At 35.8% G+C, this 18159-nt stretch overlaps 1 protein-coding gene across 6 annotated transcripts in view; it reads right to left on the bottom strand.

Moving 5' to 3' along the window:
* The window catches only part of UBE2K (ubiquitin conjugating enzyme E2K), a 54857-nt gene that overhangs the window by 23030 nt on the left and 13668 nt on the right, over positions 1–18159 (bottom strand). For 2 of the 6 annotated variants that reach the window (XM_015561022.1, XM_015561023.1), the window contains exons 2-4: positions 11868–11961; positions 6513–6571; positions 974–1056 (exon numbers count right to left, since the gene is read on the bottom strand). In XM_015561022.1, the coding sequence (XP_015416508.1) occupies positions 974–1056; positions 6513–6571; positions 11868–11961 (236 nt within the window). Of the gene's footprint in view, positions 1–973; positions 1057–1168; positions 1237–6512; positions 6572–8150; positions 8349–11867; positions 11962–14299; positions 14394–16272; positions 16570–18159 lie in introns of those variants that run through there. The other 4 variants (XM_015561024.1, XM_015561026.1, XM_015561027.1 and 1 more) reach the window with 4 other exon arrangements.

The raw sequence follows: 18159 nt of genomic DNA, 5'->3' as shown, positions 1-18159 counted from the left end.
GGGGAGAAAGGGGTGTGGGAGGTGCGGGAAGAGACTGGACAAAAATTGCACACCTTTGGGAGGGCAGTGGGGAGGGGGGTAAGGGCAGAGGGTGGGGTGGGAACCGGGTGGAGGGGAGCTATGGGAGGAAAAAAGAGTAACTAATGTAATAATCTGAATAAAGATTTAATTAAAAATAAAATAATTGTAAATGGAAGATTATAAGAGAGGGTTTCGAGTGTCAGCAAAAGTTACTGGTGTGCCATGTTTGGCACGCGTGCCAGGAGTTGCCCACCCCTGCTCTAGAGGCATGGGACAATGCAAAACCAACTGAGCCATAACAGACCTGGGTCAGAGTAAAAACTCTTAAAATACTATGTTAAGATAAAATCAGACAAAATATGTTAAAGTACTATAAATTACTGTGCAGATAAAGATATCTCCTACAAAGGTATTTCTTCTTGGAATCTGAAACTTAAACTGTGCTCAATTATCACAAATTTTCACATTTTTGTTGGGTAACACCATCTAAGTCAGAGCTGATTATTTCAATACTTTTTTTTAGTCTTCACAAATATCTTCAAGACAACAAAAAATCAAATTTACCAAAATAACAAATGAAGTCCAAGACTTTTCTCAAGAGGTAAGCTAGCATCTGACATTACTTAATAAGTCTGTATTAAAATATAGACTGTGATCTCAATTATAACACATTTTCAATTATGTACTTTACTACATAAATCTTAAAGTCAATGCCAAAATAAGAGAAACTGTAATACATGGTGGGCAAAAGTAGGCTTACAGTTATGCATATGCAAAACAGTTTATTCTTACATTATTATTTATTGTATTATTTACCATATGAACTGTAAATCTACTTTTGCCCACCTCTGTATATACAGCTTATGCTTTGAAGCAGTACTCATTTAACACTCCAAATATAGTCTTGGAATTTATATGGGAGAGGGGAGAAGGTAAATTGAAAATCTCTTACCATTGATCTTTCAGGATATCCAAACAAATAGCTCCTGTGACAGAACTAATATTAGGATGCCATATTTTAGTGATAAACCGGACCTAAAAATATAAAGCATACAAATTTTTAAGTAACAGAAATAAAACCCACATAGTTTAAATAGAATTACAAGAGAAAGAAATCCTCATATTTAAAAAGAGTGCCCATACTTACATCATTTTGCCTAAGAGAAGGGAGTGGTATAGAAGAAAAAGCACTGAAGTAGTAAGTTGTCAGTGACATACATTCCTTTTAAACCTTTTAATAAATGCTCCGCCCTTAAAGAAACCCAACCATTACTAGGTGTTCTCAGATAGTAAACAAACTTTTTTAGTGTGAAGTAAGATGTAGAATAAGTTTGAAAGAAAAAGTGAGCAAAATCAGTAGTAAATGGAAGCACAAGTAGTAAGTGGCTGTAAGATTGCTCCTAATTTTTCTGTAGTAATTTTTTTTAGCAAATTCTTTTTAAAAAAGAATTCAACTGCCTATTATTATGTGCCAGGCATGGAAGAGACACTGAGGCTTAGAGTTTAACATATTGATCCAAAATCAAACAACTAGTTAGCAATAGAACAAGGTACAAACTCATAAACTCTGATTTCAGATTCTAAGTCTCTAATCTTAGAACCAATACATAATAAAATTTTAAAAATCAAAAAAATCAACTCATTGCCCAGCTGGTGTGGCTCAGTGGTGGAGTGTCAGCCTATGAACCAGAAGGTCATGGTTCGATTCCTGATCAGGGCACATGCCCGGGTTGCAGGCTCGATCCCCAGTGTGAGGTGTGCAGGAGGCAGCCAATCAATGATTCCCTCTCATCATTAATGTTTCTATTTCGCTCTTCCTCTCTGAAATCAATGAAAAAATCAACTCATTAATATATGCTCCAAATCTAAGCTAAGGAAAGAGGCTAAACAACTTGCACTTTTTTTCCTTATGACTTGGATTTGTCTATTCTACTTATCTCTAACTTCCTCAGCTACTTACTCACTAACATATATGCCATTTGAAAAAGCACTTTAAGTCACTAATGGCTTCAAAACACCTAAAACTAATGGATACTTTCCATGCCTTGATCCTTTTTTATTCTTAAAATAATCTTAATGATTTCAACGATATCTACTTCTCTCCATTCACAGAACCACCATCTCGTTATAGGACAGTGGTTCTCAACCTTCTGGCCCTTTAAATACAGTTCCTCATGTTGTGACCCAACCATAAAATTATTTTCGTTGCTACTTCATAACTGTAATGTTGCTACTGTTATGAATTGTAATATAAATATCTGATATGCAGGATGGTCTTAGGCGACCCCTGTGAAAGGGTCGTTCGACCGCCAAAGGGGTCGCGACCCACAGGTTGAGAACCGCTGTTATAGATCATTCTTCATCTGGGTTACTGAACAATTTGCTAACTTTACTACCTTCAGTTCTGCTTCCTACAATCCATTCTCCACACTGAAACCAAAGAGAATCCTTTAAAACAAATCTGATTCATACCACTACTCTATTTAAGGCCCTTTAATGGCTTCTCATTCCTTTTGTGCAAGCCCACATTCATAAAGTGGCCCTACCTATCTCTCAAATCTCACTTCTACATCATATTCCTTGCATTTGCTCCAGAAGTCGTATTTCTAAAAAGTTTGATTTTTTCCTTTTTGCCTTGGGGCCTTCACACACCTTTCTTTCTCTCTCCTGTCTACAAGAGCATCCGAGTATTTAATGTGCCTCATACCGAATACACATACAATTAACATAATGACAATCCTGTTATTACAAGGCTAATAAACAGTATCCCTCTCAAATATAGTGCAGGTCAAGTAAGACAGGCTATACAGAGCTTATGTACAACAAACATTTCTTCATAACAGATATAACCTCAATATTCACATCATCTTAAATTTTACCACTGAGTTCAAAATATAATTCTTATGCCAGAATTTCAGTAATTCAGACATTACAGCCTTTTGTGACTTTAAAACAAAAGTTGGTTCAAAATTATATTGGAAAACAGAATTTTAAATTACTACTGAAGATGTCAGAAGGTTTATGGTTTAAGCAAGTGAAATAATACCTAATAGTGCCTAAAACAGAGCCAGGGCTATACAATCACTTTAAAGCTATAATAATGACTTTAGAGGTTAATAATGAAACACTTTTATTGAGAGCATTTCAGTGCACAACTTCATGGATTCCGGTATATTCACAGAGTTGTGCAACCATCACAATAGAATTTTTTTTACCATTTCACACCTCAAAAAGAAACCATGTAACTCTCATCAGCCAGTCCCCATTCCTCCCTACCTCGCAAGTCTGAAGCAACTACCAATCTATTTCTGCCTCTATGAATTTGGTTCTTCCAAAGTTTCATATCAATGATTGCCAGACCTCTTATTTAGCATACTCTTTTCAAAGTTCATCTATCTTGTACCACATATCAGTACTTCACTCCATTTTTGTCTTTTTAATATATTTTTATTGATTTCAGAGAGAGAGGGAGAAGGAGAGGGGGGAGGGGAGGGGGGAGAGAGAGAGAGAGAGAGAGAGACAGACAGACAGACAGACAGACATCAATGATGAGAGAATCATTGATCAACTGCCTCCTGCACACCCCCTCCTGGGAGTCAAGCCCACAACTGGACATATGACCTGGTCAGGAATCAAACCTGGGATCTTTCAGTCCATAGGCCGATGCTCCATCCACTGAGCCAAACCAACTAGGGCTTCATTCATTTTTATAACCAAATAACATTTGACTATATGGACGCACTACATTTTATTTATCCATTCAATTGATGGATATTTAGGCTGCCTGCACTTTTTGACTATCATGAACAGTGATGGTATAAACACTTTTGTACAAATTATTGTGTGCATATGTTTTCATTTCTACTGACTAGAAACCTAGAAGTAGAGTTGTTAGGTCAAATGGTTAAAACTCTACTTTTACCATCTTTTTTTTTTTTAATATATTTTATTGATTTTTTTACAGAGAGGAAGGGAGAGAGATAGAGAGTTAGAAGCATCAATCAGCTGCCTCCTGCACATCTCCCACTGGGGATATGCCCGCAACCAAGGTACATGCCCTTGACCGTAATCAAACCTGGGACCCTTCAGTCCGCAGGCCGACGCTCTATCCACTGAGCCAAACCGGTTTCGGCAACTTTTACCATCTTAATCAAAGTATTTCCAAAGCACCTACCAATATTTTACATTCCCACTAGCAATGTATGAGAATTTCAATTTATAGAAAAAATTTAAGTGTCAATGCTACTGCATTTAAAAATGATGTTACATGTCCTGTCGGGTGGCTAAATGGTTGAGCATTGACCCATGAACCCATCACCAGTTCGATTCCTAGTCAGGGCACATGCCCCAGTTGTGGGCTTGATCCCCTGTAGGGGGCACGCAGGAGGCAGCCGATCAAGGTTTCTCTCTCATCAATGTTTCTATCTCTCTATCCCTCTCCTTTCCCCTCTCTCTAAAGCCAATAAAAAACATATTTTTTAAAAAGTAATGCTACTGCCGAAACCGGTTTGGCTCAGTGGATAGAGTGTCGGCCTGCGGACTGTAGGGTCCCGGGTTCGATTCCGGTCAAGGGCATGTACCTGGGTTGCGGGCACATCCCCAGTAGGAGATGTGCAGGAGGCAACTGATGTTTCTCTCCCATCGATGTTTCTGACTCTCTATATCTCTCCCTTCCTCTCTGTAAAAAATCAATAAAATATATTAAAAAAAAAAAAAAGTAATGCTACAGAATGAATACAACAGATGACTTCAAGGACCTCTTAGGGTGGTGATCAATGGTTAATGCTAGCTAATATTTCTGAGTGTTTACTCTACACAGGCACTGTTATAAATATTACCTTTCATTAAATCTCAAATATCATCAGTATTAAATACAAATTTTATGTACCCTTTAAGAAGAAAATTCTGCCAATTAAATTATGACATACCATCCACTGAAAGATGTGTCCTGATTTCAGAGATGTTAAAAATGTTTCACAGAATTGTTGGAATTTAATTCTTTACATGGATTAACTCCTTTAATCTTTATAATTCTATGAGAGGACTTTATAAATGACGAAACTGAGGTAACAGCAGTTTGCTTCCTAAAAAATCACAAAACCAGTTAAAAAGCAAAAGGAAGATTTAAACTCTGGTTGACTATTCTTGGTATAGCCATATTCGCTGAGGGATTTTTGTCCTTACTCCATCAGGATCGTGGAAATAGAGTGCATGAGCTTTATGAAATTTTTCTATTGAGTTCTAGCCTAAATTCCCTCATTTATTAGGACTATTTTAAAGACTATTTCTGAAAAGGCATGTAAAATTCTTAGTACAAAGCAAGTGATAGCTGCTACTATCATTCAATAGTAAAAATGTAGTGGTTGAAAATAGTCTCTCTTGAGGTCTTTTTTTTTTTACATTTTTAAAAAATTTTTACTTATTTTTTATTTTATTTATTTTTTACAGAAAGGAAGGGAGAGGGATAGAGAGTTAGCAACATTGATGAGAGAGAAACATCGATCAGCTGCCTCCTGCACACTCCCTACTGGGGATGTGCCCGCAACCAAGGTACATGTCCTTGACTGGAATCGAACCTGGTAATCTTGAGTCGACAGGCTGACGCTCTATCCACTGAGCCAAACCGGTTAGGGCTCTCTTGAGGACTTTTATTTCTAACTCATTTCCATTAAAAAGATTTAGACTATGAAGTCATCCTTATCACTAAATCTTCTTTACTCATTCTAATGATAATACTGACAACCTAGATTGAATCCAGTGGATGGTAACAGAGATGAAGATAAAAATTAACCAGGATGAGGATAAAATTAAGTCACAGCCCTGGCTGGTTTGGCTCAGTGGATGGAGCATTGGCCTGCGGACTGAAGGGTCTCAGGTTAGATTCTGGTCAAGGGCACATGCCTGGGTTGAGGGCTCGATCCCCAGTGGGGAGTGTGCAGGGGGCAGCCGATCAATGATTCTTTCTCATCAATGATGCTTCTAACTCTCTCCCCTCTCCCTTCCTCTCTGAAATCAATATATATATAATGAAGTCACAAACATAAGATGAAAACAGTGAACATCTGTAAGTGGTCATATTGAAATTTTGTTTTCTATTTCTTTTTACTTCACTATATAACTTTCCTGTACAACAAACTACCTTTATAATAATAATAATAATAATAATTTTAAAAAAGAAATAAAAAAAATAATTTGTGTGAGTTCTCCAACATCTAGGAACATCAAGTTTTTCCAGACCTAGAATTTAAGCCATTGTCAGATGCACCTCCTATTATTCCTGCCTAGAGCCATTATTAGCTGCCTGAGTAAGCTTGCTTTTCATCATAATTCTAGAAGCTGTCTTCCATTATCTGAAATCTTGTCCACATTAAATTTTCATAGTCAACAACTCAAAACACTCTAATTTTAATAAGCACTAAAATATATGTATTAGTTAAATGGGCCAAGAGAAATATTTTAGAAGTTCATGCACAAAAATAGGCTTACAATACCTTGGGAGGATTAAATGGATATGTTTCTGGTATTTTTATCTCTAGTTGATATCTTCCTCCTAAAAAATGGGAGAACAGAAAGATAAGAACACTGCTCATCTGAAACATGTAAAGCCAAATATTGTGGTAGAACTTTCAAAACATGTAGTATTTTATATTCAATTACAAACTCATTTTAAAGTTGCAACCCAAAAAGGAAGTAATCAAACGCATAATTTTTTAATTTAAAGCATACAGAATACCCATTTTATACAACTATATTAGCTTATCAGTGAATAATAGGGCTAGACATAGATAAATACATTAAACCCACAGACAATCCAATGCCAAAGATTTAATTGGGATAATTAAGCAGTACAGATTCTGTCTCTATTTGTTTCTTCTAGTCCACATTGACAAGAGTTGCTAAATAACTGGGGGGTGGGAGTAGGGAAAAGAAAAATAGAAAGAAAGCAGGGAGGTATAAAGGCATTGATGGTACAGAGGTAAAGGATATATAGATTATGCTATAAATGGAAAGAATCTATTTCTAGCTGGTTCTCTCATAAGCAAAAATGTCCCAAACTTTTAACTTGTGCCCTAAATTAAATGTTAACGTTGCGTGCTAAATTTTTAAAACAAAATTCAACAACAGGTACACCTGAAGACAAAACTATTGTCTCTAAATTGGTGTACAAAATGCAAAGCTTTACAAAGAGGTTGTTCTGACCAGTAATATATAAATAGAAAGCAACATTCTGTTTTGAAGTTATCTTGAGCAATTAGCAGCTAAATACATATTTTATTTATTTATTTACTATATTTTATTGATTTTTTACAGAGAGGAAGGTAGAGGGATAGAGAGCCAGAAACATCGATGAGAGAGAAACATCGATCAGCTGCCTCCTGCACGCTCCCTACTGGGGATGTGCCCACAACCAAGGTACATGGGAATCGAACATGGGACCCTTGAGTCCGCAGGCCGACGCTCTATCCACTGAGCCAAACCGGTTCTGGCTAAATACATATTTTAAAAAGTTTATCTAGCTTCCCATACCTGGGAGAATAACAGCCTCTCAGGAAACTCTAAAGGGTAAAAAGTCTTGCACTGGATGAGAAGCTGGATTTGAATATTAACTCTAAAGAACCTAATTCTAAGATTCATTAAAATAGAACATTCACTATTTGAAACTATAGCAAATAAAACTGTGCTACCAGAATATTTACATATAAAATTGTGCCTGGGATTTGCTTCAAATAATCATGGAATGATCAGATCAAAGACTGGCCAAGAGTTGAAAGACTTTAAAGCTGGCTGATGACTATATGAAGAATTCATTATACCATCTGCCTTCTATAGATATCTGAAATTTTCCATAATAAAAAGTAAGCCCTAGCTGGTTTGGCTCAGTGGATAGAGCGTCGGCCTGTGGACTGAGGGTCCTGGGTTCAATTCCACTCAAGGGCACATGCCCGGGTTGCAGGCTCAATCCCCAGAAGGGGGCATGCAGGAGGCAGCCGATCAATGATTCCCATCACTGATGTTTCTCTCTCTCTCTCTCCCTTCCTCTCTGAAATCAATACAAACGATATTTTTTTTTTAAAAAAGTAAAATAAAAACTATGTGCTAGAAGCAATATTAACTTCAAAATTCCATACATTAAACTCTCAGTATATCATGAATTCTCTCAAATCCTCCTCCTCCACTGTTAGAAATAGGTGAATGTGGATCTCGGAAAAATAAAAGAGCAATTCACTTGGTTCCCGTTTCTTCAAGCCCTTTTTGGTTCCAATTCTTTTCTTGCTAATTCTTTTTAATAGAGTCCCAAAGTAACTGATACATGAGTTGGAACTGTATGCCCGAATCAAAAAGCATATGGCAGCAGTGAAATATACAGGAAAGTAGTCAAAACAAAAAATAAGATAGGTAAGAGATGAGTACTTGAAGAAATTTTGTGAATACAGAGATAACTCTTTATGTTCAGTTATAAATGCTAGCTTCAAATACAGGCATAATAAATCTGGCCTGAAAAATATGTAGGTTCTTTTTCTTTCCTAAGAACCTTACTTTTTTTTCTAATTTATTTCCAGATTAGTGTCTCTATAACCTTTTATATAAAGTTATTCCTTCATGAATGTCCAAAAAAAATCTATTAAGAGTAGTATGAGAGCCCAGATATATAAATAATGCTGAATCCTAGAGTCCCCAATCCTATTTCTACTCCCACATCCTATTAATATGCTCTGTCTTGAATTATTCTTTTTGTCCTGAATTATTATCTGATAAGTTTCAATATCTAATCATAGCATTATTTGGTATACATCAGAGCAACACAAGTAAGGGAGCTTTATAACTACACTGGAGGCCCTGTGCACAAGATTCGTGCACTGATAATAGGGGGCGTGGCCTGCAAGAATTGGCCGCTGTTAGAGTGCGGCTCATCCCTGTTACCAGAGTGGCTGTGGACCCGCCCTTTAAGGGGCTACTCCTGCTGCAGGAGCAGCTCCTCATCCCGGTCAGCTGAATGGCGCTCCCACTGTGGAGCGCACTGACAACCAAGGGGCAGCTCCTGCATTGAGCATTTGCCCCCTGGTGGTCAGTGCATGTTATAGCAACCAGTCATTTCACCATTTGGTCAATTTACATATTAGGCTTTTATTATATAGGATTATTCATATTATAACAGGTTTCCCTAGAAAACATTTATTTTTTGAATAACTTAATATTAAAATTTTATCATTTTTATATTCAACTTAATCCAAAGGGATGGTAAGGGACGAGATTTTTTAAAAATAACAATAATTCTATAAATTCAAAACAACTCTTAGGGAAAAAGGCTCAAGAACTAAATTGCTCCTTTCCCACTGAGCCATTATGAAACAAGAATTAAGTAACACGTATAATACTGTAATTTTTCCATGGGTGTTCTACTTCTCAATCTGATTACTTTTAACACTGCATAAAATAGCTGCCTCATTATTTAACAATGATTATAAACAACTTAACATTCCACAGGTAAATTTTGGCCTTAGTTATTAAATTGAGATTTTTAAAAAAATCTCAAAAACTAGTGAGAGCCTGCAATAAATATTATCAAACTATTTACCCGTGTTTATATATTTTTAAAAAGTAGTATATGTTTATGCCTTTGAATGATGCTTTTCCTAAACAAAGTGAATACTTCTCTGCAACAGTTTTATGATAAAAATATAATTTAATCTATCTTAAATATATACCCCCAAAACATTAAAACTAATCTTATCAAATATTTATGTCTCATATAGTGGCAGCAGTGGAAATAAGCACTTAAAAACCAACCACCAAACTTGTTTCTAATTAGCAAAGAATGTTATATTTATAACTTAATCATCTTACAAATAGTGTCTATGTCCCAATTTTTTGAATTTATCTACCTCTCTTAAGGGTTGCCAAGAAAGTAGAGAACATTCTGCCTATCTAATTTAGTTCAGGAAGTACCTTGTTTATATGTATCAAACTACTGAAAGAACTCTAGAATGATGTTACTGCCCTATTATCTTTAAAATATCTGAACCTAAAAAAAATAATTCAAGAATATTTATAATGTCTGCCTTCAGAAAAAAGCTAGTATAGTCATCTCTCAATATCCACAAGGGATTGGTTCCAGGACATACAAACTTCCAAAATTCGCAGATGTTCAGGTCCCTCATATAAAATGACAGAGTATTTGCATATAACCTATGCATATCCTCCCATGTGCTTTAATCACCCCTAGATTACTTATAATATCTAATACAAGGTAAATGTTATGCAAATAGTTGTTATAGTGTATTTATATTGTTCAGGGAATAATGACAATAAAAAAGTCTGTACATGTTCAGTATAGACACAACCACCATACACCTAACTACATAATATACATCAGCAACAATGTAACATCCTCCTCCCCCAAATATTTTCATCTGAAGTTGGTTGAATCCACAGATGTAGAACCTGGAGATATGCAGGGCCAACTGAATATCATATCATTACATACAACACCTGCTATTAAGACAAGAACTTGATTTTTATAAGATAACAAAGATCTATTATCTAATGATTATCAAAAGGACTAAATGAAAAGCTCCCATGAAAGCATCTGATTGAGGGCTGACATATAGGAGGCACTCAATGAATAATATAAAAATTTAAATATCTAAAAATGACTCATATGAACTAGAAAACAAAATAAAATTTTATTATTTAAGATTTGGTAAGCTATACCAAAGACATTTTAGGGTCTTTAAAATTTTAAATAAAAACAAAAATATTCTAGTACTATATTAGATTCTTCTGAAAAATTTGAGGTAAATGTTCATTCTAGGATTATAGAACCACAACATTCAAAGTAGACACAACCACCACTTCTAATATTCAGTCAAACCTGATTTATTAAAAAACAAACAGGAAAGTGATGAGAAATATAGGCTTTGAAGTCAAAGGCTGAGACTGAAATCCCAGCTGTGCCACTCAGATGACTTTAGACAAGTTACTTAACTTCTCTGAGTTTAAGGTTTCTTCATCTATGAAACAGTGACAACTGTACTTACCTCATAAGATTTGTTGTAAAAACTGAATGAAAAAGAGACATGCAAAACTCTAACAAGTAAAAACTCAGTTAGTGTTAATACTACAAATAGTTATATGATTTCTATTAAATATTTGAAAGCCTATTATATGCAAGAACCTTGGTTATGCTACATAACCCAAATTTATATTCATTACTGAAGATGTGCCTAATGAAGAAATAAAAAGCTATAAAGCTTTTTTCTGTATCTTATCACCCAATTTCATGGTCTAAAGTAGCTAGAGACTTAGTCTGTGAACATAAAATTCAGCAAAGCTGCCTCTTTTCTTTTTTATATATCTTGAAACAATCACTCAAAGCTTTCCTGAATAAAAAAATCAAGTATTTGTAATACATCCTATAAGAAGACATATGAGTGAATGAAATGCTAAGTGACAAACAGGGGAGAGGAATTTAAAAAATATATAAGTATTTTTTCAGTCAGAAATTTAAGGCAAGGCTTATTATAGATACCATATGAAAGGGTAACTGAAAGTCTATAGTCCATATAATTTAGAGGCTTAACTTATACTATTAAATTCTAATCTATATAACCTGTAACTCAACTCTACTGAATCTATTTTGGGTAAATAAAAAAATTAGCTAAAATTCAGTAAGAAAAATAAGTCCAGATAAGTATCTATTTTTATTATTTAAAAATTGCTGTATATCCTAAGCCAAATGAAATTACCTTCCATTTAATTTATAATATATGCTTAAGTTATTCTGATTTAATGTTTCAGACAAGTTCTAATACGCACAATATTTTGATACAGAAAAAAGTACTTGCCTTCATATGGTGTGTCTGGAGGTCCTGCTATTTCTCCTCTTAATTCTGTAAAATTCTCATCTACAAGATCTACTTTAATTTGATTTTTGCTCGTCTTAAAAATAAACAGAAAATAAATGTTAGTTATATCAGCAAGAAAAAACCTATTATAAAGTATTATCTATAAAAATTTTGAAACCCCCTCTTTCATTAGCTTGGTTATCTGCTCTAGTAAAAATAATAGTCTGTGTTTTCCTAGGACTTAACTAGCCAGTTTTAAGAATATTTAAAACAAAAAAACTAAATATTTTTCACTTCAATGTTTTCAATGAAATAAAACTACTTTGAACAATAGTACAATGGCCATTGACTTTATAGGGATGTTCAGAGAAAAACAGCAGACATTTTTATTTGCCAACTTCATGTATGTTAGGTACAAAGTGATAAATCTATTCATTTGTAGGCTACACTGAGATACTATACCCCCAGATTACATGGGCTCTATCCATATAAATAGAAAAATCGGCGTCAATAAAAGCCATTTAAGTGAGAGCCATTCAAGCTCTCACTTGAATTAGGCACAACTCTAAATATCTAAATATCTGAAATATTACACCATCCACCCAGATGGTAAACTGAAATATTATGGTAAAAGCTCTAAGCAGCTAATTAACTTCCCTTCCCTTTCCATAAAAATTCCTGAAGCCTAATTGCTTCCCTAGAATTGTCTAATGCCTTCTTCAGTTTGTTTTTCTGCTTAGTTTACTTCAATGGCAACAGCCTACTTTTGTTTGTTTTTTGAGATATAATAGCAAGTTTAATGAAATCAGATTTGTATGAAAGCAAAACATTCTTCTTGGCTCCTAGCTCTCTGCTTCTCTGGCCAGCCTATCTGCCCTCAAAGCCACAGCCAGTCTCTCTCTTGCTCTCTTCAGTCTCAGAGTCTGTCTCTGGGTATCTCCACAGGTAACTGGTTGCCTGCAGAGAAGCTGTAGGCCACAGAGACCTGCTCCTGGGTGCCTACTTTTAAAACATTTTTATTTTAAATTTGCATACCATCTATCTATGCTGCATATTACACTATTTCTCAAAGTACTTTATTATCAATAGTATCACTTAATCTCTCTATCTGTTATCAGAGCTGATCAATGGTGATTCAGAAAACCCTTCAGTGGGATTCACATTAATGTTCACAAGTATCTGTCTGCAAATGGGTTCTCCATTTATATTTTCTGACCTATACTAGCATCTTTCTAGTCTATATTTTTAATAGTTTATCCTCCCCCTTTCTCAACTTTTAAAAATATAAAGCCTTAATATACAAGTTATGTTTTCATTTTTTTGGTTAGGATTTCATATTTTTACCTAAGTAACACAGTATTACCTACTCTTATGAAAGTATGCCTGGCAAGATTTCAAGAATAAATTTTTGCTTTTGAACCTACCTTCTTAGTCTTGTTTCCTCTCCCTACCCCAATAGAAGATACTATTTTTACTCTTTTTCTATACTAAACTGTTTTAGTACAGAATGTTAAGTACAGAAAAAAACATACAATTTAAAACCTAAATTTTAAGTTTCATGACTCCTAATTAATTTTATCTTTTAATAACAGCATAAGATAAAAAACATTATGCATTTCAAAATTAAACATCCTAATTAGTACTGGTTTGTTTACTATCATTTTTTATACTTGAGATTAAAGTATTTCATATATTTCTGAAGATAATTTTATCCCCAAATTAAAATTAATTATAAATATGCATAATGAGAAATATCTTCCTGTGCTCTAAAAAAATCATTATCACCCTGGTATTTGTAGTAGAGGATTAAGTATACAGTTTTAGCAACTATAAAATATTTTGTCCAGTATGCACAGATATTAATGTTAAAATAAAAATCTAAGGCATTAGACTTTCACAGACCAATTTAAGGAGCCACAAGTATAACTACAGATTTCCATTTCTCTCCTAAGATTTCTAAGTAAAACAAGAGTAATCAGATCTTGCAAATCATCAATGCTTTCAAAGTTTCTACTGCTTTCCACAATATACCTTTACCACAAAGAAGTAAATAACCAAAAATGTGAGGATATTAAAGGATAGGATTAAAGTCTGGAGAAAGGGAGGAGAAGGTAACAAATTAGAAAAGCTGCCTTCTAGATTGCCCCCAATTGTCTTGGTTAGTAAAATGGTAAACCAACGTTATTAATTTTTATGCCCTGTCTTTATTTTTGTCCTCATTACCCTCAAATTATAATTGAGAAAAATGGGTTTTTCACTCTATGAAAAATTTACTAGAATAGCTCAAGAAAATACAACCACCATGGTGAAATCTATTATAAAGAAGCATTCTATATGATCTAGAATAGGGTCTTTATTTGCCGAGAAAATGGAGAATTAAAGACAAAGATTTTTCAGCTTAATTTTTCCATTATACAATTATCCTTTATTACCTCCACAGTTTAATTCAAACATCCAATTATTCCACAATCCAGAACTCCAATTCCATGCCCCCACAAACTAATTCAAATTCCACTTAAGACTGAGCTATAAGGAAGACATGGAAAATGGCAAAAGATGACAAATAGTATTAGAAAAGGCATGACCTTTGGGGTCAGATAGATGTGAGCTGAATCCTACTTATGCCAATTACTTGTGGTATTAATTCAGGTAAGTCACTTAACTTCTCTCAATTTTATTACTGTAAAATGAGAATATATCTCTCAGAATTACATATATGAGAATATCCTGGATAGAAGTAGGGGATGTTGTTCCTCTAACAACATTACAAAAACCCTTGCTTTCAAAGCCTTCTTTTATAAAATGTATTCACAGTTCTGTTTCAGTCTAATATGAAAGTAATTTCTAAAAATAAACAACAGGCTCCCTTTCCTTCATTCACTAAAGATGAGCACCTGTTACGTGCAGGCACAGGAAACAGTGCAGCAGTGAGGCAACCATTAGTTAAGACTTTCTAGATGGTATGACTTCATTAGAGTGAAACAGGCAGGCTGGCAGTGCCCCTACAAATAGTGAACCTTTAGGTAAGCTGCTGTTCCTTGGGTCTTCCCAGCATGATCAGAGAGTCAGGTGTCTTTAAGGGTCCTAAGCAGGGCAGGAACATTGTCAGTTTTGCACCTTACAAAGTTCACTCTGAGGCTGGAAGAGAGGTCTGATGGAGCAGGAGGACCCTACCCCACCGTTTGCCTACTATTCCACTCTGTCTTTCTGAGACAGTCTCTATGGTGAGGCCCAGAGTTCATTCTGGAGGATCCTGCAGCCTCACTCTTCTACTTTACCATTAGCCACTTCCTTCCTCTTTTCCTTTGCACCCCAATTCATTCCCTTTTACTGGCTCTAGCAAAAGTATACTTTTAAAAGATCAAGTTTAAATTGAAGGCAGAAAGCACATTCTAACCTGGCTGAGAGCCCTATCCCCCTGGGGACATGGGAGCCAACATCAGAAGGCAGTCCATCCTCCTTTTCGGAGAACTGCCTATCATTCTGGAAAGATTAACAACCTAGTCCCAGAGTCACCCACCCTATGCCACTCAATCCAGCCCACACTGCCTGTAACCTATAACTATTATACCTTGCCTACTTTCCCATGCTCCTAATTGTTACTTTCCAATGTAATCTTTGTCCTTCTACACAATATAAACAGCTGGTTTATGGGGAGGGGTAGAGCAGATTTTTGTGTATGACCAGCTGCTCTCCCATACTGCCGGCATTATTGGAATAAACACTCATTTATGAAAATTTTTTTTAAAAAAACACAAAAACCAGAATGTTATTCATTTTAATGACTGTAACGACCAGGGAGGCTAAATAAGTCTTTTGGATGAAAACTTGAAGAATTGTTTGGCATCAATGCACTACTTTTTTTGAGAGGACAGCTGCAAAGTTGCTTTTCTATAATTTCTTCTCCCAACTCAGCTAAACATGAAATGGGACCACTGGTAGTCCTGATTTTTATAATTTTCCCTTGTGGCTCCAATGCATTTCTAACATATAAAAGGAAAAGAAATGAACAGAAGCTATACAGCTCCTAGTAAACATTTTTTAAATAAACTATTTTATTAAGGTATACATAATGTATGCAAAATAGCACGGTGACAGAGCAGGAGGTCATTAGTCATTGCAGCTGGTCCTGATGTCTGCCATGGCATTGCTCCACCTGGTTTTGCTGCTTTTCTGGGCCTGGAGCTGAAACACAGCTGAAGCCTACATGTCATCTCCAGGGGTTAATACTTAAGGGAGTGGTCCTGCAAGGGCCTGTTGCTAGGTACAGGGCTCTCTGCCCTGGTGACCCTCTGCATTTGGCCCTTCGTTCCTGCCCTGCTCATGCCTGTGAGAAATGCTCACCTGTCCGAATGCAAATAACAGACTCAGAGACAGAGTATGGTGAAAACAAATCTTTTAATACGTTCTCGAGAGCGGGTGTCTGGTTGTACAGGCACATATGCAGTATCGATCACAGGCTTATCTAGTCCCTCCTCCAGTTCCCATAGGCTAAGTACTATGGGTCACCAGTTTCCTCATACATAGTTTCCTCGTACATCACCTAGGTCTTATTGTCTCCCATTGGGCCATTTAAAAAAATTGGGCTGAGGCCTTTTCTAGTTGTCTCCACCTCCCTGTCTAGTTGAGACAGGAGTCTGGGGGTTTCCACCATGATGCTGGCTCATGTCCACAGTTCTTTGTTCTTACATCCTCTTCCCTCCTCCCTACATTGTTTGCCCTGGGAAAATTCAGTGACCGGTTCCATTAAAAGTTGACTGTGTTGAAGGTGGATCACAAGAGGCTTATTTCCTACAACGCCGAACTGCCTACTACAACTGGAAGTAAAACTTAGAGGATTTAGTTATTACATACTAAAAGTGTATGATAAGGAGAAACAAGGATCACTCTTATAGTTTTGGTTTTCAACTGGGTGGATGATAGTATAATAAACTAAGATAAGGAAATAAGAAATTGAAGGGTCAGAGTTTTGGAAAAAGGGAAAATCAAATTCAATTTTAGATATGATGAAAAGAAGTATGAAATCTATAAAAACTCCAAGGGCCAAGTAGACTGCTGAAAACACAGATCTAAAGCTCAGGCATGGGTCTGTAGCAAAGATATGATGAGCAAAACAAACAAAAAAAATCAAGAGTCTGTTACCACTGGTACAAAAGGAAGAAAAATGTTTCAGGGACAGAGTAGCTAGCTAATGTTGCTGAGACGTTAACAATGATAATAGCAGTTCATACTTACATAGCACTTTATAAGCAGCGCTCAAACTGATTTAAATGTAATAACGCACTTAATCCTTGTACAATCTTACGTGTTTACCAACCAGTAAACAGAGATACAAAGAGGTCTACACAGATATTAGTGAAGCAAGGTTTCAAAAATGACTCACAGGCCCTAGCCTATTTGCTCAGTGGTTAGCCCACGGACTGAAGAGTCTCGGGTTCGATTCTGGTCAAGGCCACATACCTCATTGCAGGCTTGATCCCTGGTCCCAGTCAGGGTGTATGTGGGAGGCAACCAATCGCTGTCTCTCGCTCACACTGATGTTTCTCCCTCCCTTCCACTCCTTCTAAAAATCAATGGGAAAAATATCCTTGGATGAGGATTAATAACAAAAAACAGACTCACAAGTCAACCTATTTCACTGACTCTAAAATACTGTAAATTATAGGATGCCCTGATATATGCCACTAGAAAAAAACACCACCACTCACATTATTACACAATATTTTATCACTTAGAACTGCTACTTTACACTTAAAGAGGCTTTAGATTTTACATACATTACACATAGACTGCATTAAGAAAAAAATAAGCAAAATAGTTATTTTGTTCATACACACAAAATACTTCCACAAGCGTACATAAGAAACTGGCAAGAGCCTAGCCGGTTTGGCTCAGTGGATCGAGAGTCAGCCTGCAAACTGAAAGGTCCCCGGTTCAATACTGGTCAAGGGCACATGCCTGGGATGCAGGTTCAATCCCCAGTAGGGGGCGTGCAGCAGGCAGCCAATCAATGATTCTCTCTCATCATTGATGTTTCTATCCCCCTCCCTTCCTCTCTAAAATCAATAAAAATATATTTAAATATATATATATACATGGCCTGAAGAGAAATGTGCCTGATTTAAGATTTTCTAATGTTCACAATTACATCAGTTATACATACAGCAACAATGACACTCATAGCCCACATTTGTATATTACTTCACCTCATCTTTTATGAGAGCAATCACATTCCCTTTTCCATTTTTTTTGGTTGAAGTTCAGTCCCACTTCTGATGGGGCCATTATAAAG

The sequence above is a fragment of the Myotis davidii genome, unplaced genomic scaffold, assembly GCF_000327345.1.
Source record: "Myotis davidii unplaced genomic scaffold, ASM32734v1 scaffold235, whole genome shotgun sequence".
NCBI classification, from domain to species: domain Eukaryota; kingdom Metazoa; phylum Chordata; class Mammalia; order Chiroptera; family Vespertilionidae; genus Myotis; species Myotis davidii.
Note: the sequence above shows the minus strand (reverse complement) of the source record. Positions and strands in the feature narration are given on the sequence as shown.